General features: G+C 39.3%; 2 protein-coding genes across 2 annotated transcripts in view; both read left to right on the forward strand.

Annotated features, from left to right (window-relative positions):
- The window catches only part of LOC309548150 (uncharacterized protein), a gene marked incomplete at its 3' end in the record, with an annotated part of 127,815 nt that extends 126,497 nt beyond the window's left edge, over window positions 1-1,318 (forward strand). Inside the window, exons 7-8 of the mRNA XM_082248112.1 lie at window positions 33-86; window positions 1,175-1,318. Of these exons, the coding sequence (XP_082104238.1) occupies window positions 33-86; window positions 1,175-1,318 (198 nt within the window). The remainder of the gene's footprint in view (window positions 1-32; window positions 87-1,174) is intronic.
- Window positions 1,319-3,992: 2,674 nt separating this feature from the next.
- The window catches only part of COL4A1 (collagen type IV alpha 1 chain), a 120,761-nt gene continuing 96,797 nt past the window's right edge, over window positions 3,993-27,956 (forward strand). Inside the window, exons 1-11 of the mRNA XM_082244772.1 lie at window positions 3,993-4,073; window positions 6,251-6,313; window positions 7,503-7,538; window positions 7,621-7,662; window positions 8,279-8,350; window positions 9,586-9,630; window positions 9,775-9,834; window positions 13,206-13,250; window positions 17,341-17,394; window positions 18,391-18,432; window positions 18,584-18,677. Of these exons, the coding sequence (XP_082100898.1) occupies window positions 4,029-4,073; window positions 6,251-6,313; window positions 7,503-7,538; window positions 7,621-7,662; window positions 8,279-8,350; window positions 9,586-9,630; window positions 9,775-9,834; window positions 13,206-13,250; window positions 17,341-17,394; window positions 18,391-18,432; window positions 18,584-18,677 (598 nt within the window). The 5' untranslated portion in view covers window positions 3,993-4,028. The remainder of the gene's footprint in view (window positions 4,074-6,250; window positions 6,314-7,502; window positions 7,539-7,620; window positions 7,663-8,278; window positions 8,351-9,585; window positions 9,631-9,774; window positions 9,835-13,205; window positions 13,251-17,340; window positions 17,395-18,390; window positions 18,433-18,583; window positions 18,678-27,956) is intronic.

The raw sequence follows: 27,956 nt of genomic DNA on the forward strand, positions 1-27,956 counted from the left end.
AACCTAGAACTTTTCTTGGCTTTGATTTTTAGGGAGAAGTAGGACCTTTTGGACCTCCTGGCCTACCAGGGCTCATAGGTTATCCTGTAAGTGCCACGTGCTTCTCAGTGTTTGAAAGGTCTCATTTAATGATCCAAGGTGTTGTTGTCATACTGAAAATAGACACAGAGCTAATTATTTCTGAGCCTACCTTAAAGGACAACTTTATAAAAATTGTTAGGGACTGTAATGTACAATACAATGTATATAAGGCAGAGTGCAGGGGGGTGTGCAATGCATAGAGTACTGCAGTCAGTGTTGAGTTTAGGATACATAACACTGGAGAGGTCAGGGGTGTGTAATACAGTATAATATGTTCAATGATAAGGAGTATGTAATGCCCAGAGTGCTGTAGTCAGTGCTGGGTTCAGGAGTATATGACACTCAGAGAGCAATGCACAGAATGTAGGGGACAGGAGTGTCCAATGCACAGAATGCAGGAGACAGGAGTGTGCAGTGCACAGTAAGAGCTGGGAATACAAAACAAAAAGAGTGCAGGAGTCAGGGGTGTGTAACGCACCGTATCGGGGTCAGGATAGTCCTAAATTCCCCCTGCACGCAATACTCTCTCCGACTTTATCCCCCCCCAAAATAAATCCAGCACTAATGTGCACACTCACCCCTTCTAGAACAAATCCCCCCCCCAGCACAAACCTCTCTCCCCTCCCAGCACAAATCTTCTCCCTCCTTCTCCGGCACAAATTCTCCTCAACCCCCTCAAATCCCCTCGCCCAGCACAAATCCCCTCCCCCTTTAATACCCCTTTCCAACACAAATTCTCTTCCTGTCCCAGCACAAATACTTTTTCCTTCCAAATCCCCTCCCCCAGCACAGATCCTTCTTCCGCACAATCCCCTCCCGAACCCAGAATAAATCCTCTTCCTCCCCAACCCCCCCTCCCCCTTCCCTCTACAGACCTAAGAAAAGCATGGCTGAAGCAGAGAGATGTTCCTTCTCCCCGGCTTAGAGGAGTCTTCCATCAGCTCTGAAGTGATTGTTACAGCCAGCATCTCTCCATAGTGGCAGTGTAATGGCTTTTGGGACACTGGGCACCCTGCAAGAGTTGCACTAGCGCACCCCTGCCAGGCTAATTAGTGAAGCCAAGTGCATGAACTTGTTCTGGCATGGGCTCCAGGATTCAGCCCAGATTCATAGGATGCCAGGATATGGTTCAAGACTCAGGAAAGTCCCACCGAATCCAGGACGTTTGGGAGGTATGATAACATACCAAATGGATAAGCAAGTTATTACTGAATACCAAAGTTACTTAGTGATTTAAAGAGAGAGCAATAGTAGGAGAAAATTAATCCAAGACTACTGTTTTATATTTGGTGTCGAAGTAGAAGTCAGGGAACCAGAATATAGACTTAGTAAACTAGAGAAAAAAAACATTTACATAGCAAGATAAATTGTAAAATCATCATAAATACACTTCTAAAAATTAGATCTTATGATCCTCCTGTCTTGCTTCCTATTTCAAAAGCTGGAGCCCAAGAGAAAAAATAAAAACAGTCTCTATGGGCATAGTTGCCCGAATTTCTGCAAAAAAATGAGTAATAAGGGAAATGGAAAGGTGCTTCTCTCATTTGTGACACTGAACCCCTGTCAGTTTATTGTGGTGTCACCAATAACAAGACAACATGATTAGGGGTTCTATTCATAAAACATTTGCTACACAATTTCAGAAACATTTGTGCAAGCTGCACTCAATTCCACCATGTTTTTGAATAGTTTAACGTCTGTATCATCTGCTCCATCTTGTGGCCAAATTGTGATATCGTTTTCTGAAATATTCCAACATTTTGGCCACTAGATAGTGCTGATGATACTTGAGTTAATCTAATCAAAAATATATGTTGACATTTAGTTCAGTTTGCACAAATGTTTCTGACATTTGTGCATCGATTGTCTTATAGACCCCTTTGTGTCTTATATATCAATACTACTGCCTGTACAGCAATAATTGGATGGCAATAAGTTGATTCTAACTGATTTTAAGTAAGAATTTGTTACAAATGGAAAAACATTTACCTTGTTATCCACTTTATAATCAAAGGTATGTCTTAGCTGCTATACAATGTAGCTTCAAAATGTGTCTTCAAAACATTGTTCTGAAAGGTATAACAGTATTTGTTCTTTTAGGGTACTCCAGGATCTCCAGGACTTAAGGTATGTTGCACTTCTCATTTTGTATGTAATTATGGTTATAAAACATAATCTTGTAGTTAAATTCTTGAAGTGCAGACGTACATGGCTTATAACTGAAAATAGTAGTAGAGAAACAAAATATATATTTTTTTCTAATATCTGAGCTAATGTGATATATTTAGTGCCGGTTCACATTTGTGCGATCACAGAGATCGCATGTAATTCGGAGCGCACTGCTCCTAAAATGACATGCGATCTCTGTGCGGTGCAAATTCAGCAATACTGTTTGTATGGCTGAATTTGCACCGCAATCGCACTAAAACATGCACAGGACCCTTTTTTTGGTCCGCACAGTGTGATCCGATTCTGTGCGAACTTTCAGATCGCACTGCGATATGCAATCTGATCTGGGGGTGTCGTTAACCTAGTAATTGACACACCCAGCGTATTGCTTATGGGAGTGTGGACTGCCAGGGGTGCAGATGCGATGTGGGAACACGCTGTATATTTGCAGCGTTCCCGCATCGCACAAATGTGAATCGGCACTTAGTGTTCAAACATAATTGCAAAGTTATGTTGGTTTTTTAATTTTCCCTATTCAATGAAGTCACCACTCAGTAGAGTTTTAGCACGACCGTAGTTTACAGGGTGCTTTAAAAATGGTTTATATAATCCTAAAAGAAAATTTCAGACCTGCCTAAAGCAATTAAAAGTTCCTATACTGTGTACAACAGTTATGGTATTAGGCAAGGTATTTTAAGTTGTGATGTTAGACTTACCTGTGGTAAAATTTTAGTGGATCACTGGAAAGTCTATGACACATACCTAGTAATGATGTGCGTATGGAAGTGACAAATAAGCAGCTTGGGTAAACTGGATGAATAACATGTCTAACTTTACTTGGGTTGTATGTAATAATAAGCACAAAAGATATTTCAAGATATGACAAAGCTACAGTTGCAAGACTGATGAATGCCTTCCTCGGGGCTACTGAACAAACACTTCTTCTTCTAGCTGCTATTTGGAATTTACTGTTAGTGGTTCTTTATTCCTTGACTGTTAGTGGCTCTTTATTCCTAAACCACAAATAAAAAGAAAGAACGATTGTATATATGCAAAAATATTATGCTGCCTAAGATAACAGGTATAGAATGAGAATAGCATAATTTCAGTGTATAATATGAATGAATGAATATTCAGCTTTAAAAACTTCCTTACTGGGCCAATTCTGACACTACTCACATATATGTAAAAAATCAACATTATTTTGCTAGAAAATGACTTAGAACCCTCAAATATTATATATGTATATATTTTTTTTTTTTTTAGCAGAGGCCCTATAGAATAAAATGATGGGTGCTGCAATTTTTTATGTCACATGGTATTTGCATAGTGTTTTTTCAAATGCAATTTATTTGGAAAAATATATACTTTAATTCATTTTATTGCACACAAACACAATATAATACCCATTTTTTGTAAAATTACACCAGCAAAACCTAGGCTTCTGGTCATGTTAAGCATGATATCAGTAATTCCTATCCTTTTCCATCTGAGAAACACAGGATAGACTTATATTTGGCCATATTCTCTCAAGACTTCAGTAGTAGTGTGTGTGTAAATAGAAGGCTATTCTCAAAACCATTCTTAGGCAAAATGGCAATCACATACAAGAAAACAGGGGATTAGAAATAAATTATATTAGATAAAACAATATGGCACAGTACTTAACATTTACCGAAAGCTTAGAAAAAGAAAGGAAGGCCCACTCTTCTATTTTTTTTTTTAACTTCTTTTTTTTTTTTTTTTTTTAGGGAGAACCAGGAGAAATCATTGGTTTTATGGCAAAAGGTGAAAAAGGATTTTCTGGAATTCCTGGTTTACCAGTAAGTATTTTCAGTTATTGTGTACACTTTTGATGCAATTAAATGATCCATTAAAGAGTAGGCAAATTTTTTTTGCATTTTTTTTGTAGTTGTATAACTTAAACTTATCAGCTTAATGCAAATAATCTTATCAAATATATAATATTAGCTAATCTGCTTTGTCTCTGGTACAGCATGTTAAATTGTTTATTTTTTGGGATACATGCCCCCCTTAGTAGTCCTTAGTTGGTTTAACTAGTTAATTCCTGTAGATCTTCAGCATGATAGTGCTGCACGAACAATAATCTGCATTCCTTAATGGAACTAGGAACTCAGCTCACAACTGTGCAAGTGTCACGTACCTTGGTTGGAGGCTGAGTTGACAAAAGGGCTTCCCTTGTGGCTCTGGTCCGAGCACCCCTGAATGTGGTGACAGAGGTACAAGGCTCAAAGAAACACGTGTTCCAATACCTTGATAGCAGGTGACTGCTACGGTCAAGGACATAGTCAAGGTGAGCTGGGGTCATACACAGTGAACAGCAGCATAGTCAGGGAAGCAAGCAGACCAAGGTCGTATAGCAAGCCGAGGTCAGCACCATAAGATTAGGCAGAGAATTGTCAGAGGCAAGCCTAGGTCATAATCCAGAATCCACAGAGCAAGGTCAGGAACAAGCTGGGTCAGCAACGGAGAATCAGTCAGCACAAGTAGGAACATAGGAACATGGATCAGGGGAAGTTGAAGAACATCCAGAAGTTAGCATCCAGCAGGGTCTCCTTTAAATAGGCTGTTTAGCACCAATGCACAAAGACTCCTACGTGTCATTGTCCCCTGTACCTTAGCCTGAGCTCATCTTTGTGCTGGTACATGTGCACATACATTAGCTGCACAGGAATGAGCATTAGCTGTATGAGAATTAGCATGAACTAGCTGTTCCTGACAGCCGGCTCCTAGTTCAGAGACTGCATTGTCAAAGACAGGGCTTATTCCACACCAATGATCGAGAAATAACTTGTATTGGTTTAAGTGCATGTTGTCAATATGACAATCAATGAAAATGATTACATGGGTTTGTTTACAAACCAACCTGCCAGCTCAGCTGTCATTGTAGCTCGAACACAGAAAGGCAAGCTGCAGACAATATAAACAATCTTAAAAAAGGGGAATAGACTATTAAACTTAAAGTGGTTGTAACCCTAAATAAAAAAAAAAACAAAAAACGATCCTGTTCTTTTAAAGCACGATAAACCGCATAGTGCTTCTGCAGTGCCATTTGTCTCATTCTATGCTGTAAAATACCTGGCTACCTTCCTATCTCCCCTTAGGTGTGTAAACCATGATAATCGTGGCTGCTGATCTATGATACTGTGGTCAGTTTACGTCCTTCCGTCAAACCACGGTTTTCAGAGTCTCTCCCTCTCCCCCTCCTTCCCTGCCTGTCAGTTCCTAATGTGTGAGCTGATCTCCTCCCCGGCCCTCCACTTCCCATCTGGCAACTATTCTGTGTGGCTGTACAGTCACTAAGCACAATTACTGGTAACCCCTTTGGTATAGCAAGCTATTCAGTAAAGTGTCTGTATTTATTTAAAATTATGAAGCTAAATCTCTTATTTTACAATGCCGCTGTGCGGTCATGTGACCTCCTAGCTGACATCAGAGGGGAATCTCAGCCCCTCCTGCTGTACTGATCATTGAAGAAGAGCGGTGGGAGGACACTTGACCCCACAGAGGCACTGTAAAATAAGGTATTTAGCTTCATAAGTTTAGGAAAACACATACAGTATACTGTACTGTATCGCTTGCTATAGCAGAAGGGATACCAGTAATTGTCTTCAGTGACTTTACAACCACTTTAAAATACATTTATAAAGAAAATGTGTCCATTTGACAACTGAAACAGTTACCTTCATATAGGCAAGATTTATTCCCCTTAATTCAGCCCGCTGTTCTATATTAGTTTAACATATCTAATCTATTGGCTAACCTCTATATTTATTAAAATAACAAAGAAAAAAGTTTGTAAAAATGGAAGTCACTTCAAAGATTACTTTAGCTTTAGCATGGTAACTCATGGTATGTGAAAATGTATTACATTTCCTATCAATTATTTTGACCAATTAAAATCGTGTCTATTTTTCCAAACATTTCCAGAGCTAGTCCTCTTTCTTTAGTGTATAATTGCCTGTTCCTATTTACACAGGGTACACCTGGACTCCCCGGATTAGAAGGCCCAATAGGACCGCCTGGACCACAAGGTCGTCAAGTAAGTGTTTTTTTTTATTATTTTTAGAAAGGATTTCCCATTGTGGATAAATGTCAATGACTCTATATAAAACTAGTCACCTGCACGTAAAAATATATGGTATATTCCAAAAAGGTTTACTTGGTGCACATGTATTGTTTGCATAATAGGTCAGTGGAGAATACTTGCTGTCTCTCCCATTTCACAGTAATCAGTTGGGCTCTTCTGTAAGCGTTAGAATGCACTTCTTCTGCAGAAGTACTCTGTCTAGAGTGCTTTCTCCATAAATATATTACTACAGAGAATCCACTATGTGCAAGTTACTGCATAATGCTCCCAACTGTGGTAACAGATAGCTGCAAATACCTGATCAAATCCTCCCTTTACACAACCCAGTACTAAAATAAATATTAAGTAAGCGTGTATACTGTTTATTTATGCTTTAAATATTAGATCATGGAAATAAATACGGCAAGAAATGCGGCATTATTGTAGAAGACAAAACAGATGAATTGTTATTGCAGTAAGCGCTATTCCAAAGCTGACTGATCTTCTTGAAATAAAAATGTGTAAAGTATATGTAAACAACAACATATATTTTCTATTTTTTGGTCTGTAAAATGTAAATTTGAAAGTGTTTTGTTATACTGTACTCACTTTTGCACTCCCAGCTCACTGACTGAGTTGTCACCGACAGATCCTTCCTGATTACAGCTTCTGATCAGGAGCCAGCATGACGGGCTCTTGATCATGTGATTGCTGTGAGAGCCAATCGTGGCTGTCAAAGGATAGAAGCCACACCACCTCCTGGGCAGTAAAGCCCACTTAAAAGGGACACTGGCCCGGAGATGTAAAGAGCTTAATTAAACTCAGCTGGCAGTTGGAAAACATCTACTGGTGGACACCAGGTTTGCACCATACCTGTCTAAAAACTACAGTGCCACCAGCAAGGTGCTTTAGCTAAACTGCATATTCCTGACATAAACTTTCTACATTTAGCAATGGTGCTTCTGATTAATTAAAAAACAATAATCATTCTTCTTTTTTATTTGGTGAAAGTTACCATTTATTGCACGTACAGTGTTGATATAAAAACTTTGATTTATGTCAAACTGTTGCTGTTCTAAGGTTAACTAAAACACTTTTAATTACATTTCTACAATAGTGTAAATGTGATTTATTCTAAATAATGTCTTTATTTTTATTTTAGGGGCCACCAGGACCACCAGGTCTACCAGGGCCAAAGGTAAGTGTATATTATATTTTTCTAATATTTTAAATGTTAAAACTTTTCTCTTTTTAAGCTCTCATATTTTGCATTCTTATAGGGCACTATGGGTCTGAGTTTTCATGGACCGCAGGGTGAAAAAGTGAGTAAATGTACTGCATGTGCTGGTCATAGAAATAGACAGCTTACCAATGCCGGCCAAACATAGTTTAAATTCAGCTGGTTCAGCAGTGACGGGCTGAGATTTGATCCAACTATAGGCAGTCTAATTGTACCCAAGTTGACCCATGGATCAACTTTGGTAGAACCAACCTTTTGGATTTTTCACATGCGATTACTGCCGGCAGCTATAGCCGTTAGCAGTAATCATTGTGTTCTGCTGGCCAGGAAGGCAAAGGGGGGGGATAAGGAGGAGGGCACAAAAAACTGCAGAAGTGATGCAGTGATATGGGATAGAAGTCCCGAAGAAAACATGCCAATAAGGTACGAAAAAAAAAAAGGGGGGGGGGTTGGGGGTGTTCTTATGTTTTTTACTTCAATTAGTGAGTTCAATTTTTGCCTGGAACTCTGCTTTAAAATCTGCAGCGGAATCTGTGAGATTTACTATATATCAGCAATATAAGCTGTATTGTTTTTGTACTTAAAGTGACCAACACTGCAGAAATATCAGTACTAATTAGGCCAATTTCAATAGAGTTGTTATTGTGATGTTTTAGTGACTTGACTGACAGTTTGTGTTTCCATGCAATGCTCTTTAGGGTGAGCCTGGTCCTCAGGGTCCCCCTGGTCCCCAGGGTCAACAAGGTTCACCAGAAGTGTACAGAGTAAAGGTAAACTTTTTATATTTGTTTATACAGTGCTTTGTGTATTAAATAAGTATAGTCCATTGTTTATTTGACATTATTACTATTTAGTGGTACCTGAATGAACATAATCTATTCTTAACAAGAGGTTTGTTTGGATTATGATGGCCAAGTAATTGAGGCTTCACTCAACATTGGGTTCCTCACAGCTTATCTAGGTGTTTATTGAGTCTGCCAGTGATGCTATTTTGTTGTAGGGTTCTCTTTGAGAATGTTGTGAAATATAGCATCCTGAACAGGACTTAGACCAAGCACCCTAGTGCTACAAGGCAGACATGCTCACCCCTAAGCCACTTTGCTGCCTTACCATGTCTGTATATCAAAATCAGTGTAAGGCTCACCATACGCATTCTGACCATACAGTCAACTTTAAATCTATCAAAACTATCTAAGGCCCCTTTAACACATGTGAACTGTTCATTTCATCAGTTCAGTCACGTCAAAATGGAGTAAGTTATCATCAGTTCTTCATCAGTGGTCATCAGTTTTTTTACATCCACTACCAATGCAAAAACGGATGAAAAACTGACCATTTGACAGCTTACATCCATTTTTCATCCGATCTGTTTCTTTAACGGAAGAAAAGTAGAGTTTTGATCAGTTTAAAAAATATGGATGATGACGGATGCGGATGTAAACTCCATTTACATCCGTTTTTCCATAGAGATGCATTGATGTCCGTTTTTCATCCGTCAACAGATGGCTGAAAAACGGACAGCATGTGTGAAAGGGGCCTATATGAGAACCTACCTAAACTAGTCAATCAATCTGTATATATTCAGGTAGGCCCTTCCACTACATTATTTTTGGAAGATCTAACAGAGATTATACAGTCAGGTTATAATGCGTGTGGTGAGCTTAACTGAGAAATTAGCAATGGGGCCAAGCAATTTATGTTTTACAGCTAGGGTAACTTGAACCTATAATATGTTTGTATTTATATTCCATAAAGATTGTAGGTGTTCAGTCATAAACACTGATTTAAATAAATGGTAAGTTAGTGCTCTAATTGACTATCTTTAAAGAATAAATTGCAAATGGGACATAGCAGGAAAATGAAAACAAATCTATCAACTACTGTTGTAGTTACAGTTTCCTAACTCTTCATACAATGAAAGAAGCATTGATAAATTCCAAGGTTTGATCTAACTGCGTTTATTCAGTTAGATATTTAATATATTCAATCTATCTTTTATATTTAGGGAGAAAAGGGTGCGCCAGGTGACAAAGGTGACAGAGGATTTAAAGTGAGTCAACAATGTTCTGTATTTATCTAGCTTTTTCTACTTTATCTGTGTAAACTTTATATTCATTACATTCCTTTTTGTGTTGTTTTTTGTGTGACCTCTACTTTATGTTGATTAAAGTGATTTTCTCTTCATCTGGTTTAGGGGAGTCCTGGACAGAGCATTAAAGGAGATAAAGGAGATCCTGGAAAGCCAGGACCGAGGGTAAGTATCATAGCTTCCACCAGCATAAATATCACACTGCAATTTATTAGAAGTTTGTGGTTCAAGAATTTTATCATACAGAATGAAAAAACTGTAGTAGTGCAACTAAAATCATTGTGTAACAATGAAAAAGCATCCCTAGTAAATGTGACATATTTGTGATTAATGTAGTATAAATTGTGCTTTCATGTATGAATATATATTAATAAAAGAATAAAGTTCATTATAAAAGTTAGACATATTAATTAAATTTTGTCCTTGTAAGGATAAGTCATTGAATCATAAATATTATATACAATTCTAGAAAAATGTATGTATTAAACTGCCATTAAAAAGATGCTTGCCAGAAATTAAGTGCATTAATACATTACAATAACTTATTAGGAACACAAAAAAGTTATACATCAGATGGTGTACTGTAGAAGAGGGCCGAGTGTCTTTGTCACCATTTAGTCAAGGGAAAACACATGGGATGCTGTGTGGAGTTAGTGTGGACAGTAAAAAGTGCATAAAGTATAAAATTGTACTATTTAGTGACTTTCCGTTTGCCTTCTATCTATGCACTCCACACATGCCCACTTCTTTCCGCTGTACTTTAGAGAGAGGATAATAAATAGGACAATATATTATTAAATAATTGAAAAAAAAAGGATAGTAACCAATAGCTGACAATTATAATTCAAATTACTCTGATTAATCTGATTACAATAATTAAATTAAATCATATTGGTTGTTTTGGTAACTGCAATGTTTTTATCACTGCCCTATGCATTGCCTTGATTAAATAGGTGCCAATATGACTTAACCAAACATGATTTTTATACAGATGCAATATCTTATATATGTTTTAGTTTATTTCATGGATTATTTTGTTTTATTTTATTCTTATTTATCATTTTACTTCTAACACATACGGCATTAACATGCGCATTTTATAAATTAATTATACACTATATTGTCAAACGTATTGGGGCTCCTACGTTTACACGCACATGAACTTTAATGGCATCCCAGTCTTAGTCCGTAGGGTTCAATATTGAGTTGGCCCCCCTTTGCAGCTATAACAGCTTCAACTCTTCTGGGAAGGCTGTCCACAAGGTTTAGGAGTGTTTGACTATTCTTCCAAAAGCACATTTGTGTGGTCAGGCACTGATGTTAGATGAAGGCCTGGCTCGCAGTCACCACTCTAATTTATCCCAAAGGTCTATCAGATTGAGGTCAGGACTCTGTGCAGTTCCTCCCCCCAAACTCGCTCATCCATGTCTTTATGAACCTTGTTTGTGCACTGGTGCGCAGTCATGTTGGAACAGGAAGATTAACCCCAAACTATTCCCACAAAGTTGGGAGCATGGAATTATCCAAAATGTCTTGGTATGCTGACGCCTTAAGAGTTCCCTTCACTGGAACTAAGGGGCCAAGCCCAACCCCTGAACCCCACACCATAATCCCCCTACACCAAATGATTTGGACCAGTGCACAAAGCAAGGTCCATAAAGACATGGATTAGCGAGTTTGGGGTGGAGGAACTTGACTTGCTTGACCTCAACCCAACAGAACACCTTTGGGATGAAAAAAGCAGAGTCTGATAGCCAGGCCTTCTCGGTCACATCAGTGGCTGACCTCATAAATGTGCTTTTGGAAGAATGGTCAAGGATTCCAATAGACACACTCCTAAATCTTGTGGACAGCCTTCCCAGAAGAGTTGAAGCTGTTATAGCTGCAAAGGGTCGGCCAACTCAATATTGAACCCTACGGACTAAGACTGGGATGCCATTAAAGTTCATGTGCGTGTAAAGGCCGGCGTCTTTTGACAATATAGTGTATGTTTATATAAGCTAAAATAACAATAAAATGAAAAGCAACAAATGAATCCAAAGGGTTTAGATACCCCTGTAAATTAAACATTTGATGAAAAAGAGCTTGCATTAGAAAATAGTCAACCAGGATTGTCATAATATTCCAGGGTTATACATCTTTTACATTTGTATATGTACATTTTTCTACTCTCAGCACATTCTTCCCTAACCAATTTCTTAGTGTAGCTCTCATGGCCATAGAAATGGCCAGGGATGAAGTAGAAGTTAATTGAAAAATTAAAAAATGTTTAACAGGCAAGGGAACTCACTGTCCTCTCTTTCCTTGCCTGCATGCATGCATAAGAGTCTGGTTTGAATTTTAAGGGGAATCCCACTCTGTTTTTTCCCCTTTTTTACATTGTATTCTTTTGTAACATGTGCAGCTTTAAGGCATTCCCCAAGCAAGGTATTTAAAGGATTAGTGTATTTTCAAAGTTGCCATTTCAAAAAGACCCTCACCCTGCTTTACCCTTCGTAAAAAAAAAATTGCATTGATACATGTCTCCCATGGCTATGTCAAGCTACCAATGCCTTTTTAATAATAGCATACAAATTAACATTGAAAATAACTGAAAAAATAGCAAGCTTTGGCTCCTATTGACATCAGGAGGGTTTGGCACTATGTTCGGATTTTTGTGTACTACTCACTGGGTTCGCCGAACCTCCTGTGAACCTAAATTTGCCCAGTTCCCTCTTCTCTAATTATATTGACAGACTGCCTAATGTATGTAAGTTTTGATTTTGGTCATAGTTTCACTTTAAAATGGAACTACACTGCATCTGAGCACCACAAATCCAAAACGTTGTTTAATTAATTTATATTATTCAAAGCAAATTCACGCATCCATCTATGACCCCTTGCTTTATTTTGTTGAGAAAGGACTTTGACAAACACCCCTTAGCATTTCTGGCCATAGCCATCTTGAGTAAGGGCAGATCATTCATGTAACATTTACTTCCTGGAATCCATCTGTCCTTAGCTCAGGCATGCAGGCAGGAGGTTGTGCTTAGCTGAGAAAACCCCTCTTCCCCTCCTGAAGACTTCTGGGATGTATGATAAAATTTGCCTAGACCTGTAAACCAGAATGTAACTAAAGAAATGTAAAAAAAAAAAAAAAAGAAAAAAAAAAGAGAAAGCTTAAACCAAGTAAGTATGATATACGTTTCTATCTATTTACTAATCCACCAAAATATGACACATGGAATTACCACCACTATAATCATTCGTATTATAGTATGCAGTGCCAAATCATGATAAGATGCTCTATAGCCAAAAAAATTATTATTACCGATTAGTCATGCCAAAGAGGGATTTATTTATTTTCATAGCTTTTTCTCATTGATCCTACTAGTGTAATTTTAGATTTGTGAATTGCCTGGTATAAGGCTGTGAAGAATATGCAAACTGAAGTAAACAGTAGACCCAACATACAAAGAAAGCAAATGCTAACCACTGGACTTCTCTACATTTACATGGACTGTCAAATCATTCAATGCATTCTTTTTTTTTTTAAGGGAAAACCTGGAAAAGATGGTGATTTAGGAGAAAAGGGATCTGCTGTAAGTATACTTTTCATAATGTGCTCAGTATCTGAAGTGTACAAAATGTTATTGATGATATGAGCGGTCTGATTTGCATCAGACAGGTTTCAATCCAGGTTGCGTTAGTTTTCTCAGATACAAGTATCTATGAGAATTTAATGGTTTACCAGAAATGTTTGTGCCATTTTCAGTTCCTGGTGACCTCTGGAAGGTTCTCTAGTGCTGTTTATCTTGATTTCCTGTACAAGTTAGACAGATCTGTGATATCAGAAACAATACTTAAAAATACTGGAGAAGCTTGGTGCTCAGCATTTTGCAATGATGATGGACACCTGCGTTCAGCTGTCTTTGATACTACCTGTATTTACATTAATATAAAAATGAAAGATACACTCTTAGACTATACACTTAACTATAGTGAATGTTAACTACTACATTTTTTTAAAAAAGGTCTTACACTGATTCAACCACATTAACAATCTGCCAGTTTTGATTGCTTCAGGAGCTTTATTGTAGGGAAAGACCGGTTTCTTCAGGGCCGATACCGATATATTGGTCACAACGTATCGGTATCGGCCGATATGGGCCGATATTTTGTACATTCTATGTCAGGGTGCGAGACTAGTCTTCTCCCCCAACCATTAGCTGGTGATGCTCATGTAAGGGTAAAATGATGTCACATAGCATAATTCCGTTTAGAAATGTTATTGAATATGCCACTCACATATGTACAAAAGATATAAGCAATTCCACATTAGCAGATCTGCTGGCAGATCGGTATCTCTCACCCACTTGCCGTACATGATACCTGGGTGATACCGCTCCGTCCGGCACCCACTCGATACCGCTCCGTCTCTCACCCACTCCGTCTCTCACCCACTCTATCTCCCACCCACCCGATCCCGCTCTGTCTCTCACCCACTTGCCGTAAGTGACACCCGGGTGATACCGCTTCGTTCGGCATACGATCTCGGAGGTCACGTGGTCACATGACCTCCGAGATTGTATGCCGGACGGAGCGGTATCACCCAGGTGTCACTTACGGCAAGTGGGTGAAAGACGGAACGGTATTGGGTGGGTGGGAGATGGGGCAGGTGAGGGATGGAGTGGTATTGAGAGGATGCCGAAAGGAGCGGTATCACCCGGGTATCACTTATGGCAAGTGGGTGAGAGATGCAGATCTGCTAATGTGGAATTGATTATATCTTTTGTACATATGTGAGTGGCATATTCAATAAAATTTCTAAACGGAAATTATGCTATGTGACATAACTTTACCCTTACATGAGCAATATTTGGAATATCGGTAATATCGGCCATTTCGGGGCCGATGCCGATATATCGGCAAAAGTGAATATCAGCTTTGCCGATAATCGGTCAATCCCTACTTTATTGTCTAAAGTCTTTAGGCAGTCCAGTGTTGCTTTAATTTCTAACACTCAATTTCCCATGCACTTTATGAAATAAAATAAAAAGGCACAGGTTATTGACTATCCTCTGTATTAGAATCATACCGCATTGGCAATTTGTAGCAGCTACAGGTTTTTTCTCTTTAAAATTTTTGCTAGGAAAAAATACATTGCAGACATTAAAAGGTTTATGTTTCAGAAAAACTAAGTGATCTGTGGCCCTGTGTCTAAGCAATTTACTTTTTGCGGTGTTTGAAACTAGCTAACAAAATTTCCAGCTTTATAGTTACATAGGTATGTAGTAGGTAAGGTTGAATAAAGACACTGGTCCATCCAGATCAACCTGAGTGTGTGTGTTTATATCACCACCATTTTCCTTATCCCTGTTCATTGTGTTTGTTGAGAAACACTTCCAAAAGTTTTTTGAATGTTCCTACACTCCCTGCTGACACCATCAACTGTGCAAGTGAGTTCCACATCCTTACCACTCTAACAGTAAAGGATCTCCTATGCAGTTTAACCACTTGCCGACCGCCCACAGTATATTTACTTTGGCAGTCAGCCCCTCACAGGCAAAGCGACGTTGTACTACGTCGCTACCCATTGAGGTTCTGGGGGGCGAGCGCGCGCCGCTGGAGCCGCACTCCCGCCCCCGCTCGTTCACGGACCCCCCCGCGCGCGTGACCGGCAGACCCGATGTCCGCCGGGCACTCGCGATGGTATGCTGTGAAGGGAGTAAGGCAGGTGGCTAATATAAACAAAGCCGCATGTCATTCTCCCCTGTGTAAGAACAGGGATCATACGGTCCTGCTACACAGGATCGTATATCTCTATTGTTACACAACCAACCACATCCCTTCACAGTTAGAAGCACACCCCTAGGGACACACTTAACCCCTTCTTCTCCTATAAAGTTAACCCCTTCCCTGCCAGTGTCATTTTTACAGTAACAGTGCATATATATAGCACTGATTACTGTAGTAATGTCACTGGTAACCCCAAAAGTGTCAAAAATGTCAGTCAAGGGTCTAATCTGTCCGCCGCAATGTGGCAGTCCCGCAAAAAAAATCGCAGATCTCCGCCATTACATGTTAAAAAAAAAACAACAAAAATGACAAAAATCTTTCCCTTAGTTAGTAAACGCAATAACTTTTGCACAAACCAATCAAAATACGCTTTTTGCGATTTTTTTTTACCAAACATATGTAGCAGAAAACAAATTGGCCTACAATGTTAAAAAATTTAGATTTTTACATTTTTTTGGGGAATTTCATATAAAAAAAAGTGAAAAATATTGTTATTCTTGCAAAATTGTCGCTCTTTTTTTTTTGTTTATAGCGCATTATCAAAAAATCACACAGGTGATCAAATACCACCAAAAGAAAGCTCTGTTTGTGGGAAAAAAAGGACATCAAATTTGTTTAGGTACAGCGTCGCACGACCGCGCAATTGTCCGTTAAAATCACACAGTGCCGAATCGCAAAATAGGGACTGGTCAGGAAGGGGGTAAAATCTTCCGGGGCTTAAGTGGTTAAGATTGAACCTATTCTTGTCCAGCTTCATTGTGTGACCACATGTCTTCTTTAGAGACCTTAGGTTTAAATAAGTTTCCTCCAAATGCTAGCTTCCTTATTTAGAGATTTGTATATTGCAATCATATCACCTTTTAAGTGCCTTTTCTCCAGGGATAATAAGTTTAATGTTTTTAGTTGTGCCTCATAACTGAGGTCCTCTAGGCCCCTTGCTAGTTTTGTTGCCCTTCTCTGGACTCACTCCAGTTTTAGGATATCCTTTCTGAGAATTGGTGACCAAAATTGGACCGCATACTCAAGATGTGACAAAACCAGAGTATCTACTTATGTTAACCACTGAAACTGCTGATAAGCATACCACACTAGCTGAATAGATTTGCATTATAATCATATACAACATCAACTATGTAGTTAGTATCAAATGGGCAGAAAAAATATTATCCTTTTGATGTGTTTTGTGATATGTGTAGTTACGTAGCTATCTGCTTTAAAGTTGCTAGTTTTCCCATGGCCTTTAGTAGGCACAAGCTTGAAGTGCAAAGCCTAAGGAGCATTGTTGCAGGTCTTCATTCCCCAGGGAGGCATGGGTTTCATTGCATTCCAATATTCTTGTGAATATACAGGATATTCCTGCACTTGTAGACAAATTGTTGTAATTACAAAATCGAAAATAAAATCAGTGCAATCTCCTTAATGTGAATACCGTAAATAAATATATATTAACTGGCTGCTATCACTAATCGTGTTTTATCATCACACCAAAAAATATGAAAATCTCAAAAACAGTGCTACCCCAGATATAAACAGTAGGGAGATATGATGTCAAATACATAAAAAACATTCATGTAAAGTGTCTCAGTGAAATAAAAAATGTGCAAATTATTGGAATATTCTAAACAATGCTGCGCCAGATATAGAAAGTGACACAATAAATATAAAATTCATAAATGAAAAGCATTCATATAAAGTGTCTCAGTCATATCTCGCTACTATTTTTATCTGGCGCAGCACTGTTTTTAAGATTTTTAAATTGCTGTAATTGATTAATATACAGGTAAAAAATGCACAAAACACAGAAACATTTCAGAAACAGTTTGAGTATGAAGTTTAACTAACTTCCAATAATGTTCACACCAATGACAAAAAATTGTGTTTTTTTTTTTAAAGGGAATTCCAGGTAGCCCAGGCTTTCATGGTTTTCCTGGACAGGAAGGTTCTAAAGTAAGTTTAAACTGAATTATTAACATGAATGACAGTTCCATTTATTAACACATGCAATGAACACACTATGATAGATAAAGTTATCATGTACTGTACACCAAACATTTTTTTTTATTTATTTTTTTTCACCGAAAGGAATACTTCTGTTACTGCAGCAGCAAAAAAAAAAAAAAATGTTATTGCTTTAGCATTTATGTGACTTATTTTTATCACATCCCAATGTTCATCCTGAATACTTATGTAAACACAAGAATAAGGTCTCGTTCACATGGGGCCTACTAAAGCATATGCCTGTGGAGGGTCGCATTTAATCACATGGGGATGCACAGGTGCATCCCTATGCAGGCAGTCCCACTGATGTCAATTGGGATGCAACGACTGTACAGACCCAATCTGTGTGGGTGCTGGTGAATGGCCCCAAATTCAGATAGTGTACATTCAGGACCTATATATTAAAGTGATGCTTTGATCTGTTTTATAACAGGCAAAAGGCTTGTGGTGAATAGCTAGCATGAATTATCCTAGTTGGGAGATTCATCTAATTCATTTACAGCCCAATTTGTCAGGTTTGAATTGCGTCCTTTGTGACTGTTTGAGAAGTTTTTCCACACTTCCTATACTAGTAATGGCGTTCATTAAAACAAGCGACTTCACCAATCTCCAACAGGGACAAAGGCAATTTATGAGAAAAGGGCTAGAACTTCTGTCAGGTTGTGTGTTCCCACTGGTGATTTTCCCTCAATTCCTATTTCAATTGTCAGTGGGAGAGGAAGTGTAGAGAATCATGCCAAGAGAGACACAGATAGCAATAACGCACTGACAAAAGTTCTAACTAATTCTAAAGTTTTGGTTACACTTTCAGCAAAAATACATATAAATGACCTGCCCTCCTGATTTCTGTATAAATGTTTTTTTCCTTTTTTTCCTATATACTTTGAAAAAGATATTTTACATAAAAAAGGTCTACCAGGGTTTTAAAATACCACCTATTTACAGGGAGAAAAGGGAGAACGTGGGTTTCCAGGACCTCCAGGAGTTGTAAGTAATATGAATACATTTTCAAAAGAACTGCAGTTTTCCCGATTGCTATAATCTACTTTTTCATTTACTGAAAAGTTTCACACTAAGTGCACAGCTCTGTATCCTGGTGAGTAAATCTGATACTTTATTGCTATTTGTTCATTTCCAGGTAATAGAGGATGGCCGGCCTACTGTAGTTGGAGAGAAGGGAGACACTGGACCACCTGGTTATCCTGGTAGCAAAGGAGACAGGGGTGCTAAAGGTAGAGTTTGTGATCTAATGAAGCAATTAGTTAATTTTTAATGTTTTTTTTTCTGATGAGCATGTACTGAAGGACCTACATCCATATTTCCCAACCTGTAGCCCTAATGGCTACAAGCAGCCCCATGGTACTTATTGTGTGTCCCTTTGCCCCAGCAATCAATAGTCTTTGTTTTCCCTGTCTAGCTCCTTACTCAGACCTGGTCAGAATGTCCACCTGGAATTTCATGAGAAGAAGTGTCACTAGACATCTCTGTAGCATGTGACATATGATATCACTTTGCGCATTGACCTTGGATACAAGCAAGCCTTCCATGTTCTAATGGGTTACAATTGTTACTGAGACTATGTCAAAGAAGTGATTTTCCCTCTTCTGTGATCATTTTGAAGATTGTAATTTTGAGGAATTCACCACCTCTCCTACTAAAGCTTATATTTAAAAATATGTGCCATTCATCTACTGGATGTGCTGATGATGTCATTGTGCCTCACTCTTGCCTCCTGGAAAAGCTGAGTGCTTTACCCCAACAATGCAGCCAACAGCACAGTGCATGAGCACATTTTTTGCATTAGCCATGGTATGGCACAGTGATGTCACCATTGTCTCCAGGAATAGGACAGAAGCCAAACAATTATTTTTACATATAAAAGCTTTATATTTTACACTTTTTTAAGCATTTCTAATTTAGGGGATAGGAAGCAGTAAGGGAAACCCTGCGTTTTCAAGGTCAAGGTCCACTTTATTTTCTATATACAGTATATTTTTTAGTAAGCTTTGATGTGTGCTATCTGCTTCTGTTTTCTGATGGCATTTTTCTGTGCTTTTGGTTTGCTGTTATTATTTGTAAGACTGTTGTAATTCACACAGCTATCATTTGGCCAAGCTGAAAGTTTTTAAATTACTTTTGTGGCTTTGAAAACTCAGATATTAAAGTGCAAGTTAAAATGGTTGTTAACCCACACTGCTAAACTGCTATAATCCTCTTTGTTTACCAATGCTAGGTGATCCTGTCACTGTGTTTATTTTAAAAGAAATGCTGGCTTTACCTGATTTCAGAGCACCGATCGGCAGTCACATGACCCGCTGCCTCTCTCCTCTCCCCGCCTGACAACTGCAGTGGCCAGAGCCGAGATTCCCCTGCTGATGTCAGTCAGGAGGGGAGGAGGAGAGAGCCGGCCGGTCACATGGTGGCTGGCACTCTGAAATCGGGTAAAGCCAGCATTTTTTTAATAAAACACAGCGATAGGATCGCCTAGCATTGGGAAACAAAGAGGATTATATAAGATAATAAAACGTTTTTCAGTAGCAGAAGGGGAAGGGGAAGGGGTGGGCGCCTGACACAGGAGCAGAAAGGGGAGGAGGGAGAGGAGGACAGAGGAAGACAGAGGACAGTGCAGGGCTGCGGATGATGAAGCCACGTACGCTGACCACAGTGTCAGGGCTCAGCAGCCATGATACACTGTGGTCAGTGTACAGGGGGAGGGCAGAAACTCGCAGGATCAGCCAGGTTTTACGTGATACGGGGGGCTAAATTACACAGCACAAGCACTATGCTGTATAACATGCTTTAGAGTGTCCAAACTTTTTTCAAAGAGGGCCAGATTTGATGAAGTGAACAAGCGTGAGGGCCGACCATTTTGCCTGACATTTTTTAGACCATTACAATTAAATGCAAATTTACTATTTTATGCAAAGTTTTTTGCAAACGGCATACTTTTCATTTCATCACATAGATGACAAATCTAAACAGGTGTTAAATCACTCTGCCTTTCATATCTGAAGGCCAGATGAAAAAAAAATCCAGAAAGCTGAAATATATGTCAGGAACATTGTAAAGTACATTACATATTATTGGTAATAAAGGTTGTCTGTCAACTTTTAAGTTAAAAAAATATGAACAGGAACATAACACCAAGTATACATGTTGTGTCCAAATATATTTATAACTGATTTAGACCAATTGACACTAACTGAGATTTTACAATGTATGCATCTTAATTCGCAGCATGCGTGCTCCCTAATCAGTCACACAAGGGTTAACCACATATAAGCGCTATATGAACCCACCGATGATGATTAATGATGGCAGTAATTATAGTCATGAATGATGTCAATGTAGTAAATAGAACATTGAAAAGTTTTATTCAAAATCAGTTTCATGTATGTATAAAACAGCAGTACACATTGTACAATGACCCCCGCTGGATCTGCAATGGTGAAGCCAACATAAGGGGTTAAAAACTCACAGCTTGGTGACCATCCAGTGTGTGTGAAGGCATAAAACCAGCCAGGAACAATGCAGCAGTGCGGACAGTTGTGCAATGCTTGGGCTGTGAGGAGATGATAATGGAATACCTCAATCCTGGACAGGGAAGGGTGGAAAAGGGGGTCACATAATACCCGGTATAGAAGGCAAGGAGGATTGCCGTCTGAGGCTGCTCTGATCACCCATGATGAGTGCCAACCAGGAAGGGGACCCGGACGTGATGTCAGACTCTGGGGTAAGAAGGACCAAAACGAAGCTTGAACCGTTTTAGAGCCGCTGGTGGTGAGCGGCATGTGCAGTGACCCAATGCAGGGAAGCGTGAGGAGTGCCTGCTTCTCGTATGGTTGTCCTGACAACTTTTCAATGTTCTATTTACTACATTGCCATCATTCATGACTAATATTGCTGCCATCAGTAATTATCATTGGTGGGTTCATATAGCACTTATATGTGGTTAACCCTTGTGTGTGGTCCTGTCATACTAGCACCGGATTTATTTGTGTCTTTTAGTGCTTCCTAATCAGGCTAAGTCCGAGGCCATATTGAACAAGGGATTTAAAGCTGGCAGAGGCGGGCAGTGGGTGTTAACAATAGTGTATTCACATGTAACAGGAAAAACCATAAATGGATGCAGCGGGCCGGGATGGACCATTATTTTGAGTATAAGTCATAAGTATAAGTATAAAATTAATAGTAAAAGAACTAATATGGCATACATGCAGTCCCGTGGCGTTGAAAGATCCAGAGAACCCAGGGGTTCTGAGCAGCGTTGGAGGATTCACAGGGGCCACAACAATAGATTTTTCCAAATTACCTGTGAGGCCGTATTAAAGTGGCTCGCGGGCTGGACTTTGGACATGCCTGCTTTAAAGGAACAGGATTTTTTTTTTTGGGGTAACAAACGCTTTAACATACCTCACTTTTAGATGTAAAAGAAATCACAGGGGATAACTGTGGACTGAACTACACTCTCCTACAGGAGGTGTGTGTTGATTACAATAAAAACAAATGTGTCTCACTGGGAGTGAATAAATTGAAAGTGAAAAAAAAAAAAACAATGGCTTATAAAAACCAAGAATTGGACATAGTCCAAAGTGGTTAAAGGAGTCTGGGGGAAAGTGTAGCTTCCAAAAAAAAAAAAAAGAGTGAATAATTAGAAAAAAAAATAATACATTTATAGTGTAGAGCAGTCCTCTGGAAAATGAACACTGGGAGTGCTGCTGCTGATTGGCAGTGTGGGGAAGCGCTGCACTCTATGTGGAACAAGACAACGGAAAAAAAGAGAGCACACATCTCATAGTGCAGTACTGTGAGGAAGATTTTATAGTGACAACCAATAAAATATTACACTCATAAACAATGAGAGAGAGGGTGCAGTGGGAAGCAGGCTGTTGGAGATGATGTGAAGTCCATGTCTGACTCTCCGTCTTGGCCACAGGCTGGGGAGAAGAGATGACTGCTGCTGTAGATACAGATTGCATATAAGGTGAGGGTAAGGAGCATGTGGTTATAGATTGCTATTGTAGGTCCCTGTATTTTAATAATACTTGTCTGACCTAACCAGGGCAGGCATACGTGTAAGGTGTTCTGTTCAGGTGTCAGAACTAAGGGTTGGTTAAATGGTCAGTACAATAATTTAGGGATTCAGAGGTAAAAAGTAAAACATAGCAATTTATTGTGAATAGTATTTAAGTAATTACAGTACCGTGCAGATATTGGCTTAGCCTTTTTATATGTGACCAGTATAAACACAAAAAAACATAGAAAAACAAGACATACAACGTGAAACATTAAACATTTAACAGGGTACCGGCCGGTGCATAATATGACATCACTAGGGTATTTATAATCAAAAATAATTAATTCTGGCGGTGTACACCGTTTCTGTATCCTCCTATGATGTGTGTCTGTGGACTTGTGGGGGAATTGATAGTCAGTCGTTTTTATGCTTAATGAAGCAGGGTGAGTGGGGGTTCACGGTGGTGGGTAGCTGGGTGTAATTCCTTCCCCACTTAAAAATATTTACACAGTCCAAGGGTATGGCAGTAACTTTTTCCTCTTTACTCCGAGTCTATTCTATGACTCGTGGTCAGGTCGGCAATTGCCTAGATTTCCAACTGCTTCCCTCTCAAGGTGTAAATGAAGTGTCAGGTTTCAGCGGATCATTGGTTGGGGATAGTTCATATTAATGTTAGGTATGTCCTTAGTGAGCTGGTTGTTTTGGAGGTTTTGCAGAGTGTATCTCCTTTTATGTTTGCGGCACTAATGGAGGGGTGTCAGGTGGTTTAAGTATGTCGCCGTTTCTCGGGGACTATGCAGAGTGTGTGTCTGTGTTGCTTGATTACGGGATATCTCGGTATTTAGCCCCGTCTCAACAGAGACACTCTGTCAGCCGGACGGCTTATTCTTCACCCCTCTTCCTGGACAGTGTTGTGTTTTCACTTACCTGACCTCCGACTCCTTGCCGCACTGCTCTGCTTCCCGTCCTCCGCTGAGATACCGCTGAAGTGCCTGGTTCATGTGCTGCTTCCGATCCTCCGGCTCCCGCTGGCTCCCCCGCCGTCCACGTCTGTGACACTGCTCGTTGCACTGGTCAGGAATGATGACGTCAACGCGTTTCGCTTCTCCGATTGGCGTAGCTTCTTCTGGACGTAATCTAACCCGCCTCCTGTGCCCTTTAAATACATGTCTTCACAGGTGATCGGGTTAAACATTGATTGAATCAGGGAGTTTTTGTGAATCAAGGTTACACATCGGGTGATTTGTTAAAGGACTTTAAACCTTCGTGCATTCTAAGCATAGCATAATCTATAGGTCAGTTTTACAGGCTTATTTAATCCTGGACATTTTCCATTTGCTAGCCATGTTTCTAAAGTTTCCGTTTATTTTCAGTGAAAGTTTTTTTCCCCCTCTTTTCTTATCTTTATGGACGATGTTACAACATATCTGTCCATGTATGGCAATTTTTCTGACTATTTACTTTTTATCGTTTTATACACAATTTTTTTCTGGAAAAGAGGGGGAGAGAAAAAAAGGGGGGAATACATTTGGACATGACTGGGTGTCGAGACTTACTGACAACAAAGACATTGACTCATGTACTGGTTTTTTAAAGAACATGTGTATTTTTTATTTTTATTCTTAATTCTAGTTTTGACGTGGGGATAGATTTGTGTTGGATTACTTGGTTCTGTCCTCTCTTTATCGTGTATGGCTTACTTTTTTGGGACATGGTTGTTTAACACTTTATTCACAACATTCTCTGATAGGGGAATTTAATTCCCTCTTTCTTTTGATTTTGTTAAAATTTGGCAGCTCTTGTTATCTTTCCAGGAATGACTGAAAGTTCATTTCTGTATTTAACCCTATGGGGGTAAGGCTATTTAAATTAAATATCCACCATTTTTCTTTTTGCAATAAGATTCGGTCGAAGTCGCCTCTTCTGGGTGAGATTTTTAGTTCATAAATTCCTTTAATCTTTGTATCTTGTAAGTTTCCATTGTGGTACTGGGTGTAATGCCTGGCTAGAGGTTTATCCGGATTTTTTTCTCGTATCTCTCTCATATGTTCACCAATGCGTATTTTTAGTTGTCTCTTTGTTTTTCCAATATAATTTTTCTTGCATGGGCATGTTATCATATAGATTACTTTTGTTGTCGCACAGTTTATTAAGTTGCGGATTTTGTATTCTCTTTCCCCTGTGGCATCATGGAAGGTATCTGTCCTGTCTATAAATGGGCAGATTTGACATCTACCGCATGCGAACATGCCTTTACTTCTTGGGGTTTTCATTAGCCATGTATCATCCACTTCCTTTGAGAATTCGGATCTAGTCAAAATGTCTTTCAGATTTCTTGCTCGTTTTGCAACCATGTTTGGGTTGGGGCCTACTATCTCTTTTATAGTTGGTGTGTTATTTAGGATGCCCCAGTGTTTCTTTAGGGTCTCACGTACCGCTTCCCATTGTGTTCCATATTGTGTAATAATTCTTGTTGTTCCAATGGCGTCTTTTTTCACGGGGCTTTTTCTTGTCAGGAGATCTTTTCTTTCTCGTTTGCTTGCTTTTTCTTTAGCCTTCCTCAGTTGTTTGTGCGAGTATCCTCTCTCCCGGAATCTCCTATAGAGATCTTTGCTTTCCTCATAGTAGTCGTTTTGTTTTGAACAGTTCCGTTTGATTCTTAAAAATTGGCCTGTAGGTATTCCGTTTTTTAGCCATTGAGGATGGTGGCTGTCGGCCTTCAGTAAGGTGTTTGCTGCTGTCGCTTTACGGAAAGTGTTTGTTGTTAGTCTGTTGTTTTGTTTGCTAATCCATAGGTCTAGGAATGATATCTTGGTTTGGTCATAGGTATAGGTTAGATGTATGTTCCGGTCGTTTATGTTAAGGGTTTGGATAAATGTGTGCAAAGTCTCAATGTCCCCTCTCCAGAACATTAGCACATCATCTATATACCTTAACCAAGTGTGTGCATGTCTTTTGTATATTTCATTTGGGTATACCAGTTCCTCTTCCCATAGACCTAGGTGTAGGCATGCGTAGGCCGGCGCCCAGGATGCTCCCATAGACGTACCTTGGATTTGTTTATAATACCTGGAGACAAATTGGAAGTTATTGTTATCTAGGGCAAATCTGATAAGATCAGTTAGGAATTCATTTTGATGGCTAAAGGGACCCTTTACACCTCGATACCCCATGAATGGGGAATAAAAGCAGTGGAAAGCTTCCTGGAAAAGCATTATGCAGAATTTAGCCATCAAAATGAATTCCTAATGAATGAATACAAAAGACATGCACACACTTGGTTAAGGTATATAGATGATGTGCTAATGGTCTGGAGAGGGGACATTGAGACTTTGCACACATTTATCCAAACCCTTAACATAAACGACCGGAACATACATCTAACCTATACCTATGACCAAACCAAGATATCATTCCTAGACCTATGGATTAGCAAACAAAACAACAGACTAACAACAAACACTTTCCGTAAAGCGACAGCAGCAAACACCTTACTGAAACACCATCCTCAATGGCTAAAAAACGGAATACCTACAGGCCAATTTTTAAGAATCAAACGGAACTGTTCAAAACAAAACGACTACTATGAGGAAAGCAAAGATCTCTATAGGAGATTCCGGGAGAGAGGATACTCGCACAAACAACTGAGGAAGGCTAAAGAAAAAGCAAGCAAACGAGAAAGAAAAGATCTCCTGACAAGAAAAAGCCCAGTGAAAAAAGACGCCATTGGAACAACAAGAATTATTACACAATATGGAACACAATGGGAAGCGGTACGTGAGACCCTAAAGAAACACTGGGGCATCCTAAATAACACACCAACTATAAAAGAGATAGTAGGCCCCAACCCAAACATGGTTGCAAAACGAGCAAGAAATCTGAAAGACATTTTGACTAGATCCGAATTCTCAAAGGAAGTGGATGATACATGGCTAATGAAAACCCCAAGAAGTAAAGGCATGTTCGCATGCGGTAGAAGTCAAATCTGCCCATTTATAGACAGGACAGACACCTTCCATGATGCCACAGGGGAAAGAGAATACAAAATCCGCAACTTAATAAACTGTGCGACAACAAAAGTAATCTATATGATAACATGCCCATGCAAGAAAAATTATATTGGAAAAACAAAGAGACAACTAAAAATACGCATTGGTGAACATATGAGAGAGATACGAGAAAAAAATCCGGATAAACCTCTAGCCAGGCATTACACCCAGTACCACAACGGAAACTTACAAGATACAAAGATTAAAGGAATTTATGAACTAAAAATCTCACCCAGAAGAGGCGACTTCAACCGAATCTTATTGCAAAAAGAAAAATGGTGGATATTTAATTTAAATAGCCTTACCCCCATAGGGTTAAATACAGAAATGAACTTTCAGGCATTCCTGGAAAGATAACAAGAGCTGCCAAATTTTAACAAGATCAAAAGAAAGAGGGAATTAAATTCCCCTATCAGAGAATGTTGTGAATAAAGTGTTAAACAACCATGTCCCAAAAAAGTAAGCCATACACGATAAAGAGAGGACAGAACCAAGTAATCCAACACAAATCTATCCCCACGTCAAAACTAGAATTAAGAATAAAAATAAAAAATACACATGTTCTTTAAAAAACCAGTACATGAGTCAATGTCTTTGTTGTCAGTAAGTCTCGACACCCAGTCATGTCCAAATATATTCCCCCCTTTTTTTCTCTCCCCCTCTTTTCCAGAAAAAATTGTGTATAAAACGATAAAAAGTAAATAGTCAGAAAAATTGCCATACATGGACAGATATGTTGTAACATCGTCCATAAAGATAAGAAAAGAGGGGGAAAAAAACTTTCACTGAAAATAAACGGAAACTTTAGAAACATGTCTAGCAAATGGAAAATGTCCAGGATTAAATAAGCCTGTAAAACTGACCTATAGATTATGCTATGCTTAGAATGCACGAAGGTTTAAAGCCCTTTAACAAATCACTCGATGTGTAACCTTGATTCACAAAAACTCCCTGATTCAATCAATGTTTAACCCGATCACCTGTGAAGACATGTATTTAAAGGGCACAGGAGGCGGGTTAGATTACGTCCAGACGAAGCTACGCCAATCGGAGAAGCGAAACACGTTGACGTCATCATTCCCTGACCAGTGCAACGAGCAGTGTCACAGACGTGGACGGCGGGGGAGCCAGCGGGAGCCGGAGGATCGGAAGCAGCACACGAACCAGGCACTTCAGCGGTATCTCAGCGGAGGACGGGAAGCAGAGCAGTGCGGCAAGGAGTCGGAGGTCAGGTAAGTGAAAACACAACACCGTCCAGGAAGAGGGGTGGAGAATCAGCCGTCCGGCTGACAGAGTGTCTCTGTTGAGACGGGGCTAAATACCGAGATATCCCGTAATCAAGCAACACAGACACACACTCTGCATAGTCCCCGAGAAACGGCGACATACTTAAACCACCTGACACCCCTCCATTAGTGCCGCAAACATAAAAGGAGATACACTCT

This window comes from Pelophylax lessonae (genome assembly GCF_965119305.1).
Source record: "Pelophylax lessonae genome assembly, chromosome: 2".
In the NCBI taxonomy this organism is placed as follows: domain Eukaryota; kingdom Metazoa; phylum Chordata; class Amphibia; order Anura; family Ranidae; genus Pelophylax; species Pelophylax lessonae.